Source organism: Geotrypetes seraphini, chromosome 6 (assembly GCF_902459505.1).
Source record: "Geotrypetes seraphini chromosome 6, aGeoSer1.1, whole genome shotgun sequence".
Taxonomy (NCBI): domain Eukaryota; kingdom Metazoa; phylum Chordata; class Amphibia; order Gymnophiona; family Dermophiidae; genus Geotrypetes; species Geotrypetes seraphini.
Genome location: NC_047089.1, coordinates 208,894,465 through 208,908,978, shown reverse-complemented (window position 1 = coordinate 208,908,978; position 14,514 = coordinate 208,894,465). Strand labels below are relative to the sequence as shown.

At 43.0% G+C, this 14,514-nt stretch overlaps 1 protein-coding gene across 1 annotated transcript in view; it reads left to right on the top strand.

Moving 5' to 3' along the window:
* ADAM9 (ADAM metallopeptidase domain 9) overlaps nucleotides 1-14,514 on the top strand; it is a 155,617-nt gene that overhangs the window by 131,541 nt on the left and 9,562 nt on the right. The window contains exon 21 of the mRNA XM_033948056.1: nucleotides 8,586-8,653. Within this exon, the coding sequence (XP_033803947.1) occupies nucleotides 8,586-8,653 (68 nt within the window). The remainder of the gene's footprint in view (nucleotides 1-8,585; nucleotides 8,654-14,514) is intronic.

Below are 14,514 nucleotides of genomic sequence, written 5' to 3'. Positions count from 1 at the left end.
ACCACCTCCCTCCCTGTTTATTTAAAAATGAAATAAAAGGTGAAAGAGAAGTGGCTGACATCATTATAATTATGAAAAAATGGGATCCATGATGGCTGCCACTACCTGACTGCAGTGTAGACGTCTCTGATTGTCTCCTTTGCCTTTTGTGGTTATGACGAAAAGAAGGGGGAGAAGCGTCAGTGTTGCCTCCCGGCACCCAGAAACCCCTTTGGTTACTATAGATGACTTCCTCAGATGTCTCCAACGAGAGCAAGTATCGTCGGGGAGTCACCCGCTGGGGATGCCGGCAGAGAGTAGTGCCGTGGTGAATACCCTTAGGCTGGATGTTACCTTGAGCCCCGATGTAAGGACGCCACCTCTACAGCTGTTGCTTTTGGGAGCTAGCTCACCGTGAGATGAGTACACCCAAAGAGTAAGTATTCTCATCTCGAGAGGCCAGTGTATCGGAGGGTTAGCCGGTTGGAACTTCTCGGAGTGATTTACTCCTCCTGAACGAACCCGCGGCCAGGACAACTCAAGCTATGGAGGAACAAGGCTTCAAGGAGGTAAACCAATTGGAAGAAAAGTGTCTAATTGCACAAGCAATTCCTTTTTCTGCTGTTAAACCCCCTGAAGGCATTAGACGCCCTTTGGGACTTGGTGGCGAATTTGGGAAATTCCCTTAATCCCCAGATAATATATTTGTACAAAGAAATGAAAAAACTGAAAGAAGAGATTAACTCTTTAAAACAGGATATGACTGTTAAAATCTGATACTCAGAAAAATGAGTTAACAACCATCAAACATAATCAAGATCTACTTGTTAAAGATAATTTAATTATGAGGAGAAAATTGGAAGCTCTTGAGAATAATAGTCGGGTTAACAATCTACGGTTAATTAATTTTCCCAAGATCTCATCAATTTCCCCTGGAGATATGATAAAGCGCTATTTTGTGGAAATTCTTAAAGTACCCGAAAATTCTCTGCCTCCTCTCACAAGGGTTTACTACCTTCCTACCAAATCTCAAGATCCTCAAAAGAAAGAAGATGACGAAAACCTGCAGGAAGGTCCAATGGATGTCTCCGCTTTATTGGAACAATCAGATAGAGAAGTGGCTAATCCAGCCACTCTCTTATTGACTGTAGCTTTAGCTTCAGACAAGGATTGGATCCTTAAACTTTTCTTCCAAAATAGATCTAAGGACTTCCTGGGGTTCCATATTCAGATATTTCCTAATGTCTCGAGTGAGACTCAGAAAAGAAGATGAGAATTTATAATGTTGAAACCTGGGGTGACTCAGGGGGTCTTTTCTTTCTTAGATACCCCTGCAAATGTGTTATTAGATATCGCTCTAAAATACATCTTTGTAGACCTGTCTCATTTGATTAGTTTCCTCTCCCTTAAGTGTCTTGAGAACGAAGAAACAACTGCACCTAAGTAATAATTAGCTCTCTTTTCAGCAGCAGCTATGTGATTTTCTTTTCTTTGAATATATTGATTTAAACTACTCTTTTCTTTAAGTTTTGGATTCTAGTTTGAGGAATGGGGTGTGATTTAGCTAAGTTGACTTTTTTTTCTTGTTACAAGTTATGAGTTATTTTTTCAGGATTGAAAGTAAATTTAATATTATGATGTCTTGATCACACTTTCTGTACAAGATGTTATGCTTGGATTATATTTTGAAATCTTATAAATAAATAAAATAATAATTGTGGAAAAAATCACAGGAGATAATAGAATAAAGACAATTGAAACTACGGGTTGGACTGCTAAAGAAAATGCAGCATTTAAGATAAGTACAATATTTTTGGGATTATCTGTATTCTGACAGTTTTTCTCGTATTTGAGTGCAACCAAATCTAGTAAAGCACAGAAGTGAATGAACTCATATATGAGAAGACAGATATAACGAATAGCATTTTGGAATAATAGACATAAAGGATATATAAAAAAAACAAAAAAAGTTTAAGTAAATTAATACATTTTTAGATAAACAGGGAGGTAGGTGGTTTTTGCCGATGATTACATTAGGGGCACTGTGAGTCATCACATACACTGGATGATGCTTTTGCTACAGAAGCTTTTTTCCATTAAACAGAAGAGTATAACACAGAAACCATATTAGAGTTATAATGATTTGGTGTCACTATTACTAGACAGTGGATAGAGAACATTTGACTATAATATCATGCCATAATTGTGCTCGAAGGGCACCTGGGGAGCATCCATGTGCCGCATGCCACGGGGCACGCGAGGATACTGAGAGTGCAGCTCCCTCTGACCACCTGAAGACCTCTGAGAACCAGGAGGATGTTTACCTGGAAAATTCCCCTCTACACCCTCAGACAGTATAGGGCCATGGGAGTGAGAAGTTGCCATGCTAGAGAAGTTGCCATGCTAGAACAGTCTAAGTTCCCTCAGCTGGAGTTCACCCCTGAATTTGTCCTGCTAATGTTTGATGCCTTTATGGGGTACCAAGGATCATGAGCAGTACTAAACCCTAGTCAGACTGTTTTCCCTCCCATCTGGTCATCACTGCGATGCTTATGGAGCAGTGGGATTCCCTGGAAAGTCCCCTTAGAGTGTCCAGGACTATGACCAGATTATATTTATTTATTTTGTTTGTTTTATATCCCATACTCCCAAACAAGCTCAGAACGGGTTACAGGTTAACATATATAATGTAAAGTCAGACACGTGTATAATTTGATCATCTTAGGTTGGTATACATAGAGAGTCAAGTTTAGCATACTGCTTGGTCATCTTAGGTTAACAACCAGTTTATTATCTAAGTTAACATACATAGAGTAGATCTGTTAGTTCATCACAATGACTAAAAAAATAATACTGAGAGATGTACTAAAAGGACACTAGATAATGAGATTTATGGGAAGAGGTAAGTCGTTATTGCTTTCCTAAAGCTCAGAAGTCCATCTAGGAATCTGATGTGAGAAGGTAGTTGATTCCATTATCTTGGTAGGAAATGGGAATAGCAAAGGCATCTGGCATTCTGGAGTTGGAGGGCACAGCCAGGGGGATATTTGAAGATGTGTTTCCTCCTGAGAGCGGAGTGGTCTGTTTGGGATGTATGGAGGAAGCTTGCCCTTATCTAGCTGGGCACCATGATGTATAAATGGAAGGACTTGTATGCTATTATTAGGCTCTTAAAGACGCTTGGTGATGGTATCTAGTGGGCTAATGATAGTGCTTGTGAGCCAGGGTTGCGAGCATGGAGGTTCTTTAGGAGTCTAATTGCTGTGTTTTGTACGTGTTGTAGGCGCTGAAGATATTTTGCTGTCAGACCATTGAATAATGCATTGCAGGATTGGACGAAGGCATAGAGATGTTGGGTGAAGTCGGGTTCGGAGAAGTAGTGCCTTATTTTCTGGAGCTGCCAGATGTAGTAGAACAAAGAGGAGACTACCTGGGAGATATGGCAGGAGAGTGAGAGGTTTGTGTCTAGAAGTATACTTAAGCTACGTGCTTGATCTTTTGCAGTGGCATCCCAGAAAAGAAAGGGATGAGTTTAGGTGCAGTGCTCTTTGTGGATCCAAAGAAGTTCTGTTTTTAAAGCATTTATCCACTGGCTCCAAACTTTCAGGCTTTTTGGTACAGCCTAAGGTAGATTCTTTGGTGGTGCAGGTCACCAGGTGCACCTCCCTGCCCATTGAAAGAGAGGGGTGGTCCTTAAAGACATGCAGGACCACAGGATAGACTTGGTCCTCAAACAGCTGTTTGAAGTTTCTGCATTAAAACTGAAAGAGACAGTGACTGTATCCTTCATGGCACACAGCTGTGCCAGAAGTCCTCTGAGGAGGCAGACGAATAGCCCCAATTTTTGCTAGAAGAACTAGATTACATTGTGGATGCTCTATATCACAGTTTTTCAACTGCCGATCCGCAGAAAATTCCTGCCAGTCCGCGCAGGACCGGCGAGATCAACATCTTCAATTTCCTGCCGGTCCGCACAGGACCGGCAAGATCAATGAGCTTACTCCGCGCAGGGCCGGAGAGATAATGGGGAGCCTCAGACAGTGTGCTTTTTCTCCTCCCGGCAGCTCTCCTTACTTACCAGCGCAGCGATTCAGGAAGGCAGCCTTGGCGCTTTTGCTGAGTCGCGGCCGCCTCTGATGATGCAACTTCCGCTTTCCTCAGAGGCGGTGCGACCCAACAAAGGACCCGAGGCTGCCTTCCTGAATCGCTGCGTTGGCAAGTAAGGAGAGCCGCTGGGAGGGGAAAAAGCCACTGTTTGAGGCTGGGAAGCTGCTGGGCATGGTAAAAAAAAAAAAAAAAAAAAGGGGGACAGCTACTACTGGACCTGGAGAGGGATAAGGAGAGATGCTGCTGGGAGGGGAGGAGGGAAAGGACTCTGGGAAGCTGCTGGGCAAGGGAAAAAAGGGACAGATGCTACTGGACCTGGAGAGGGATAAGGAGAGATGCTGCTGGGAGGGGAGGAGGGAAAGGAGTCTGGGAAGCTGCTCGGCAAGGGGAAAAAGGGACAGCTGCTACTGGACCTGGAGAGGGATAAGGAGAGATGCTGCTGGGAGGGGAGGAAGGAAAGGAGTCTGGGAAGCTGCTGGGTAAGGGGAAAAAGGGACAGCTGCTACTGGACCTGGAGAGGGAAAAGGAGAGATGCTGCTGGGAGGGAAGGAGGGAAAGGAGTTTGGGAAGATGCTGGGCAAGGGGAAAAAGGGACAGCTGCTACTGGACCTGGAGAGGATAAAGAGAGATGCTGCTGGGAGGGGAGGATGGAAAAGAGTCTGGGAAGCTGCTGGGCAAGGGGAAAAAGGGACAACTGCTACTGGACCTGGAGAGGGATAAGGAGAGTTGCTGCTGGGAGGGGAGGAGGGAAAGGAGTCTGGGAAGCTGCTGGGTAAGGGGAAAAAGGGACAGCTGCTACTGGTCCTGGAGAGGGATAAGGAGAGATGCTGCTGGGAGGGAAAGGAGTCTGGGAAACTGTTGGGCAAGAGGAAAAAAGGGACAGCTGCTACTGGACTTGGAGGGAGGGAGAAGGAGACATGCTGCTGGGAGGGGAGGAGGGAAAGTGAAGGGAAGAGAGTTACTGCTGGACAGGGGGAGGAGGGAAGGGAGAAGAATAAAAGGAAGGAAACAGTTGGAAGGAAGATTAGAGGAGTGGAAGGGGAGAGACAGGAATGAGATGGGAAGGGGGGTCAGCAGAGAAATTTAGAGGGACAAAGATGCTAGATCTGGTGTAGGAGAGATAAAAATGAAGAGAGCAGTGAAGCTGGAATGAATCATGTAAAAAGGACAGAGGGGGCACAGGCTGGATGGAAAGGGGAGAGGGCATAGAAAGAAGACAAATACAATATGGAAGGGGGAGAGGTCAGACAGTAGATGGAAGGGGCAGATGCTGGATTGAAGAGAAAGAGAGGGCAGACGCTGGAAGGAAGAGAGTGAAAAGAAGATGAAAGCAGAAACCAGACACAACAAAAGGTAGAAACAAATAATTTTATTTCTATTTTGTGATTAGAATATATCAGATTTGAAATATATATCCTGCTATAGCTGGTATTAGACATAACTGGGGACTGCAAAGTCCAGGCAGTGGCTTAGGGCTCTCTCTGACCAGGGGGGCAGTTGCCCTAGTTGCACTCCCCTAACCCTATTCCTGCTATGCGGTATTCTGTTAGCATGATATTTCTGTGTAGCATTCTGTAATAATTTGGCTTATTCAGTTTTCTTGATAGTAGAGGGGATATATGTGAAGGGGAGGGGAGACAGGGGTTTTGTTGATTCTTGCTCTGTATTATTTGTATTTATAAAATGACAATTGTACAGAATATTGTTTCTTTTTATACTTTAATAAAATACATTCAGTATAAAATCATAACTGAGGCTTGTGCGGATGGGATCAGATGGTTTGCGAGGACCAAGCTCGCGGAGACGGGGTGGAAACGGGGTTTCCACATACCCAGACCCTCCATACCTTCCAAAGACAAATCGGCAGGAGGGAAGCCCATTCCCTCTTGCCTACAGGGCCGTGTGCATCTTGGGATGCACTGAGAGGGCACTAAGGCCCTGATTGGCTCAAAATTGCCTTAGGCCCCTCCCCCTGTATCCTAAGATGCATTGAGAGGGGAAAGGCCCATTATTTTCAGCACCATGGCTCTGTAGGCAGGAGGGAATGGGCTTCCTTCCTGCCGATTTGTCTTTGGAAGGTATTGGGGGGGGGGGTCTGGGGGTATGGGAGAGGTAGTCCAGAAATGTTGAGGGATGTCAGGGAGAGTCCGGGGATGAACGGGGCCAGAAATGATGCGGGAGGGGGGTGGGGGCTCCGGGAATGTTGGGGGATGTATGGGGGAGAGGTTTCGGACTCCATGGCTTAGCTGAATCTGGCAGTTGAATCCCCATCAGCAGAGCAGGCAGAAATCCCTGAAACCAGCTCAGCTGATGGGAATTCCTTTGCTGCGATCAGAAAAGGTAGTTGGGTATGTCTATAAAACTTGATTTTGTGTGTTTTTCATGTGGATGTTTTTATTTTTGAAAATGGCCAAAAAAGATAGACGTCCTAAGGACCAAAACCTATACATAGGTCATTTTCAGTTTTGAAAATGGAAATTTTTTCTGCTGGGTTTGTGAACGTCATGCCCAAATCATCCAATCTCAGACTTATAGATCCTATCGAAATTTCCCCTCTGTGTGTGTGTGTTTTTTAGTATGGACCAGGTTTACTAGAAAACCCTGCTGGAATCTTACAATCTGCACTTAATTGTGGAAAATAAAGGGAAATTTAACATACAGTGGTGCCTCACACAACGAACTTAATTCGTTCCAGGAGCAAGTTTGTTATGCGAAAAGTTCATTATGTGAAACGCGTTAAGCGCAGTGACTAACGACTGCCTGCAGTGCCTGCGCGGAAGGATGCAATACATCGGCAGCGATCGTGGAAGCTCGGGCGACTTCGTTGTGTGAAACGAAGTTCGTTGTATGAATCATGACATGAAGTTCGTTGTGTGCAGCGTTCGCTGTGCGAGGCGTTCTTTATGCGAGGCACCACTGTACTTCGCTAATACCTAAACACATACACTTTGGTGTTGTCATCTACCAATGACTTTCCAAATACTCAAGCATTCAATGTCTTCTTGAGATAGGATAAAGCCTGTGATGCTGTTCAACTCCTTGCAATAAAGCCTCATGCTGCACTGGGTCTGTGGTGATGCCTGTGACAGTGAGTTATCAGTTTAACACCTCGCTCAACTGTTGATAACCAGTGGAATGTGTTTATGAATATGGATGCAGTGATTGTGGACTTTACCCTACTCGGTGTACTTCTGGCAAAGCAGTAACTGAATTTCTAAATCTGGTATCTGCTTCTGCCATTGGCCTTCAGAATAAGTGTTATTTTCTGGAAACATTTCCTGCCTATAATTGAATCCTAAATGTTTTAAATATTATTCCATATTTATTGAAATTTGCAGTTTATACAGATCTGTGTAAACAATCTGCTTGTAAAAATATATGGACACTAGTCTTTAAACCCGTTACATTAACAGGTGCTAGAATAGATGTTTGTGTGTGTCTGTTTTTCTCTCTCTCCTTGGCCGCTTTCTGTCTGTCTGTTTCTTTTTGCCTCTCTCTTTCATCGGCTGTCCACCACCACCCCTTGCCTGCTCCCCCTGTCCAGTAACACCCCTTCCCTGCTCCCCCTGTCCAGCAGCAGCCCTTCTCCCTTCGTTTTACCTCCCCCTGTCCAGCAGCATCTCTTCCCTGCTCCCTCTGTACAGCAATACCTCTTTCCCTGCTCCCCCTGTCCAGCAGTAGGCCTTCTCCTTTTCTTTTACCCTCCCCCGTCCAGCAGCACCTCTTCCCTGCTCCCCCTGTCCAGCAGTAGACCTTTTCCCTTCCTTTTACCTCCCCCCTGTCCAGCAGCACCTCTTCCCTGCTCCCCCTGTCCAGAAGTAGGCCTTCTCACTTCCTTTTATCTCCCCCCCCCCTGTCCAGCAGCGCCTCTTACCTGATCCCCCTGTCCAGCAGTAGGCCTTCTCCTTTCCTTGCTTCCCCTGTCCAGCGTCTGCTAGCCCAGGCAGCCTTGGGGCTTTTGCTAGGCGGCCCACTTTGCATTATTGAAGTTGGCCGGACTAGCAAATGCCCTGCGGCTGCTGCGTTTGCTGGTCAGGGAGTGGGAAGAGGCATCCTGGCAGTGCAGGAGTCAAACCACCGCTGAAATCGCCGTTGCAAGCTGCCCCACATGCCAGAAATCGAATTCGGCACAGTGGCAGGGATCACAAAACCCTAAGTGTGCATGTGCGCTTAGGGTTTTATTATAGAGGATTATTACTGGATAACATGGTAAAATTTTAATGATTTGTACCTAATGAATATTATTTTTTTTTCTTTTATTTTGTGTCCTCTTTCATGTGTAATTATCACTTGGGGGAATATTAAGCCCAAAATGCAGCCCTATTAAATATACAGTGTGTCGAGTACTACCTCTTTTCTGCACTCACCAAATAAGACTGTATGTTGTAGATTAATAGAGAAAAGTTCCCATTACTTGAACTGGTCTTAATCTGTTCTTATGTAGGAAGTATATGGGTTTCCTAATGCATGCGTGTGTTTCCTTCCTTTTTTTTAAACAGACTGTACAGCCAAACCGGTACCCAGTGCCAACGTACACAGTTCAACAGTCTTCGCAGATACCTTCCAGGTGTGTAAATGAGCCACATGGATATTTGTTCCACTTGGGACCTGTTAGCAAGATGGGAAAGAGCTATGATTAGATTATCCTAGTTCTGTCTCGAGGTGGGGGGGGACACTTGATATGCCACCTTTCTGTGGTTACAATCAAAGCAGTTTACATATTATATACAGATACTTATTTTGTATTTGAGGCAATGAAAAGTTAAGTGATTTGCTCAGACACACAAGGAGCTGCAGTGGAAATCAAACCCATCTCTCTAGATTCTCAGGCTGCTGCACTAACCACTAGGTTGCTCCTCCAGAAGGACACAAGTGAGGTTTTTCTGAGGACAATAATGATATTTTTGCCCTCATAGATATGTGATATCCCAGGATGGAGCATGTAATCAAACTTCTTGGAGTTTAGAGTTTTTGAGAGCACCCTAATGTGCATGTGTGCAGCTTAACATGAAGGGCCACTCTAGGTTCTGTTTTCTGAAGAGTGTTCAGAGCTATTTTGTGAGATTTTTCTTTGTTGTGTTGTCAATTTGTCACATTTCCTCTTCTTTTCAACCCTCTTAGTTTCTTTAAATAGAATTTTTGATCATTTAAAATTATTTTTTTTGTGCAGCCACATCATGTACTGAGTAGTTTGGTTTTGCTGAGATAACGTCTGTGATGTCGAGCTTGACCACAAGATCTCTTTGTGTTACTTGTCAAAAATTATGCCAAAGGGACAAAGTTGTTTAGCTCCCCCGAGACTGGCCCAGGTGTTCTAGCATTGGAGGCATTGATCCAAAAAGACTGCAGAGCTGCACCAAACACTGAGGATGTAATAGCATTGAGAAGACATTAGTCCTTTTCAGAGCTGGTCATTGTTGGAGGTCTTTGAGACTGATCCTTATAGAATTTGCATCCTCATACATCAAAGGATTCCAGTGGGATAGTTCTGGCACTGAAGGAGAACATGCCATGATAAGAAATAGCATCAACAATAATCTTTGTTGGGGAATATTGCTAGGAGAAGAATTAAATGAGCTGTCCCACTCCCTTGAAGCATTCCCACAGGATGGCCATTCATCTTCCAGAGCTTCTAAAGCCACCTTTGCCCCATGGTTCAGCTAACAGTCAGCCTCAAGTGTCCCATAAAGATAACTCCTCACCTACTGCAGTCCATCACAGCTGGCATGAACACAGTTTATGGAGGAAATAGACCACAGAATTAAGGAGACATTCAAGAGTATCATTCACTGGTTTCTTGACTAGGCACTAACTACATCAACACTGATGTAGACAGGCATCAAGCCAATCTTAGAGAATTTAGCCCTTTCTAGAAACATGATATCAGTGCTGAGATATTGGAGTCAATGCCAGCCACTCAGACATCCATATTAAATGCATTGTCAGAAGAAGCTTCCTTAAAGCATTTAAACATAGAAACATGACAGCAGATAAAGGCCAAATGGCCCATCCAGTCTGCCTATCTGCAGCATCCATTATCTCCTCATCTCCCTAAGAGATCCCAAATGCCTGTCCCATGCTTTCTTGAATTCAGACATAGTCTTTGTCTCTACCACCTCAACCAAGAGATTATTGCACACATCTACTACCCTTTCTGTAAAGAAGTATTTCCTTAGATTACTCTTTAGCCTATCACCGCTTAACTTCATCCTATGCCCTCTCCTTCCAGAGTTTTCCTTCATTTGAAAAAGACTCACCTTCTGAACATTAATGCCACAGAGATATTTAAATGTCTCTCATGTCCCCTCTCTCCCTCTTTCTTCCAGACTATTTTAAAAATGTCTTTCCCAGCTAACACCTAAGTGGGTTACAACTAAACATACATAATTCTTCAACAGACAAACATAAAAACAGTATCACACAGCATCCCTCTCTGTTATCAAAACTCAACAGTGGAACTCATGCACAGACATGTTTTAAGAATTGCCTGAATTGCTCTTTTTTTTTTTTTTTTTTTTTTTACATAACCATAATCTAAGGTCTCTAAGTCTTTCCCCATAAGCTTTATGACAAACACCACTAACCATTTTTGTAGTAGCCCTCGGGACCGAGTCCATCCTATTTATATATTTTTGATGGTGCAGTCTCCAGAATTGCATACAGTATTCCAAATCAGGCCTCACCAGAGACTTATATAATGACACTATCACCTCCCTTATCCTACTGGCCATTCCTCTCCGTATACACCCAAGTATCTTCCTGGCTTTGATCATTGCTTTTTCTACCTGTATTGCCACCCTGAGATCATAAGATTCAATCACCCTCAAGAACCTCTCTTCTTTCGTACACAGAGATACTTTGTCTCCTATACTATACTGTTCTCCTGGATTTTTGTAGGTCAAGTGCATGACCCTGTATTTTTTAGCATTAAATTTTAGTTGCCAATTACTGGACCATTCTTCAAGTTTCACTAGATCCTGCCTCATGTTATCTGCACCCTTTAGGGTTTCTACCCTATTACAAAACTTGGTATAATCCACAAAAAGACAACATTGTTCAACATTGAAATCTCGTAACATAGTAGATGACGGCAGATAAAGACCCGAATGGTCCATCCAGTCTGCCCAACCTGATTCAATTTAAATTTTTTCTTCTTAGCTATTTCTGGGCAAGAATCCAAAGCTCTACCCGGTACTGTGCTTGGGTTCCAACTGACGAAATCTCCGTCAAAACCTCCAGCCCATCTACACCCTCCCAGCCATTGAAGCCCTCTCCAGCCCATCCTCCCCCAAACGGCCATATACAGACTGTGCAAGTCTGCCAAGTACTGGCCTTAGTTCAATATTTAATATTATTTTCTGATTCTAGATCCTCTGTGTTCATCCCATGCTTCTTTGAACTCCGTCACCGTTTTCTTCTCCACCACCTCTCTCGGGAGCGCATTCCAGGCATCCACCACCCTCTCCGTAAAGTAGAATTTCCTAACATCGCTCTTGAATCTATCACCCCTCAACCTCAAATTATGTCCTCTGGTGGAATCCAGCAAGCAAAGGAAGTTCTAACGCAGGCCTTGCCAGCTTGCCAGACCTTCAGAATTTCATGTTATTACTACATTGATTAGGTGTCTGTAAGTCTTTAATCACTGTTATTAGCAGGTCTGTCTATACAGGAAGGGTTCTATCACTTTCCCTCATCCCCCCTCCCCCTGTGAAAAGAGACAGTCTCTCCTAAAGCACTTAGTTCTTTGTCAGTTTTGTGGCTGAGACCATTTCATTTCCTTTAGAGGAGGGAACCTAGTGTAGGAATGTTGGATGTTTTCAGCAATAAGGTGATTATATGCACCCATCCCAAGATAGTGTTGAACTGCCACTTTAACCAATCTGTTGCTCAGTGTTATGATGATATTGTGCGAGTTCAGTTGCCTTTCTAATTTTTTCTCCATGGCACATACCTATAATGGTAGGTGAATGTGCCGTGAATATATTGGATTGTAAAAGAGCCTTAGTCTATTATTTGGAGTGGACTAAACGCCTTAGAAAATCCATCCATCTTTTTATTTTATTGCTGCAAACCCGGGGCTGCTGACATCAGGCACAATTGTCCAAATAGCTAGTAGATTATGGTACTTTGTGTGTCTAAGTGCTTTGAAAATGAGTCCCTGTATTTCTATAGTTATGTCCAGACAGGCTTGATCCTGGAAGGGCATATCAAATGTCATAATGTTACAGATAGGCATCATTAATTATCCCTAAGGTCAGCCTTCATAGAGATCTGCAAACCTGCCACATGGGCTGCAATCTGCACATTCGCATTTCATTGCTGGGAAAGGGATTCTGATGTAACAGTAGAATTGGTCAGTACCTTTTGAAGGATCTCTTTGAGATTTAGAATCTCATTCTAATGCCTTTTTGAGCTCTTCATTTTTCCTTTCAGGTTTTGTTTCCAAAAAAAAGAGAGGGTGCATAGAAGTTGCAGAAGGCTTGTTGCTCACAAAAAAACAATTTTATTGCCTTTTGTGAAGATATTATATCCTGCTTGTAATAAAGAAAGTAAAGATGCTTGTAACAATTTTCCAAGGAAAGGGGGGTAGAAATCTCTATTGCCCCTGCCTATTCCCAGTAGGAATTGTTTCTCTTTCATTCTAACTTCTTTATCATGCTTTAGAAGAGTTGTAGCAATGATGCCAGTTTGAAGTCCTGCATGCATGCAGTAGTACAGCTGGAAAGCTTTGTAATTACCATGCTGGGCTCTGTCAGATCGTACAGAACAGAAAAATCACCCCCACGAGTCAGCGGCAAGCCAACAAACAGTGGAGATGTCCAAAACAGAAAGGTGAGCTGATATCTTTTACAACTATACTTTATTCACTCTGACTCTTTAAATGACTCGACATGTACATGTTTCGGCCCAACCAGCCTGCATCAGGAGTCTGTAAACCATGGAGATAAAAATATAATTAACAAAAAATGTTCATACATATTCATATTAACACAAGCAAAAATACAAATATGATTTTAAAACATTGTTAAAAAGAACTTGAAAAAACTCACTGCAAGCATAATAATAATAATAAACTTTATTCTTCTATACCACCATAGTCGAAAGACTTCTAGGTGGTTCACATTCTAAGAAGGCTAGACAATCAGCGAAATACAGGGTGTAAGAAGAGAGGGTTACATGAGAAATAGGTAAAGGAACAGCGAAATTACATCGAAGAAGAGAGAGGCTTCTGTTTAGGAGATGAATTTCTCAAATAGAATGGTTATAATTGACTTTCAGAATGCGCCGTAGGTTAAACTGGCTCTGCTTATGTAGTTGTCCAGCCAGGACTGCTGTCTGCCTGCTTGGAACTTGAAAGTCCTGTCCAGAAAGGATTTGTATTTGCAGCCTGTGATTTTTGGGTAAGTGAATATGTTTCGGTTTCTGGTTGGTCTTAAGGGGTTGTGAAATATGAAGTGTGGTAGTAGGTAGGAAGGTGCTAGACCCCAGACCTGCTTGAAACAAATGCAGGCAAATTTGAACAAAATGCACGCCTCTATTGGCAGTCAGTGCAACTTTTTGTAGTAAGGGCTGATGTGGTCGTTTTTCCTTAATCCGAAGATCAGACAAACTGCTGTGTTTTGCACTATTTTTAATTTTTGTACTGTTTTTTTTTGGGATACCTAGGTAAACAATGTTACAGTAGTCTAGCGTTGATAGGATCAGAGACTGCACCAGTAGCCTAAAGAACACGGTATCGAAGTATTTTTTTGATGGCCCTTAGTTTCCAGAGTGTACAAAAGCATTTCTTCATCACTAAGTTTGTGGTCTACCATGGTTAGGTGTGTGTCCAGTATGATACCCAATATTTTTATGGTTTTGGAGATTTGTTAGTCGTGGCCGTTTAATTTTAATGATGTTCTGGTAATTTTGTCCCTGGGGCTTGCCAAGAAGATTTTTGTTTTTTCTGTGTTTAGTTTCAGTTTGAAGTTGGTTGTCCATTTTTCAATTTCGGTCATTATGTAAGAAAGGTTGGTTGTTGTTTCGTTTGTTATGTCATTTAAGGGGATCAGGATGGATATGTCATCTGCATATGTATATATATAGTGGTTTACGCTTAACTTTTTTAATAGATGGCCTAAGGATGAGATGTAGATATTGAATAATGTGGGTGATAGTGGGGAGCCTTGGGGAACCCCTGAGGGGTTTTTCCATGGTTTAGAGTACTTCCCTTTGCTGACTACTCGGCATGATCTGTTGATTAGGAATTCCTGGAACCATTTCTTTACCTTTCCTGAGAGACCCATTGCATCTAGGCATAGTAGCATAGTTTCGTGGTCTACTAGATCGAACACACTGCTAAGGTCAAATTGCAAAATCAGGGCACTTTTACCTTTGCTGAATAGGTGGTTTAGGATGGAAGCTATAACTGTTTCTGTGCTGTATCCT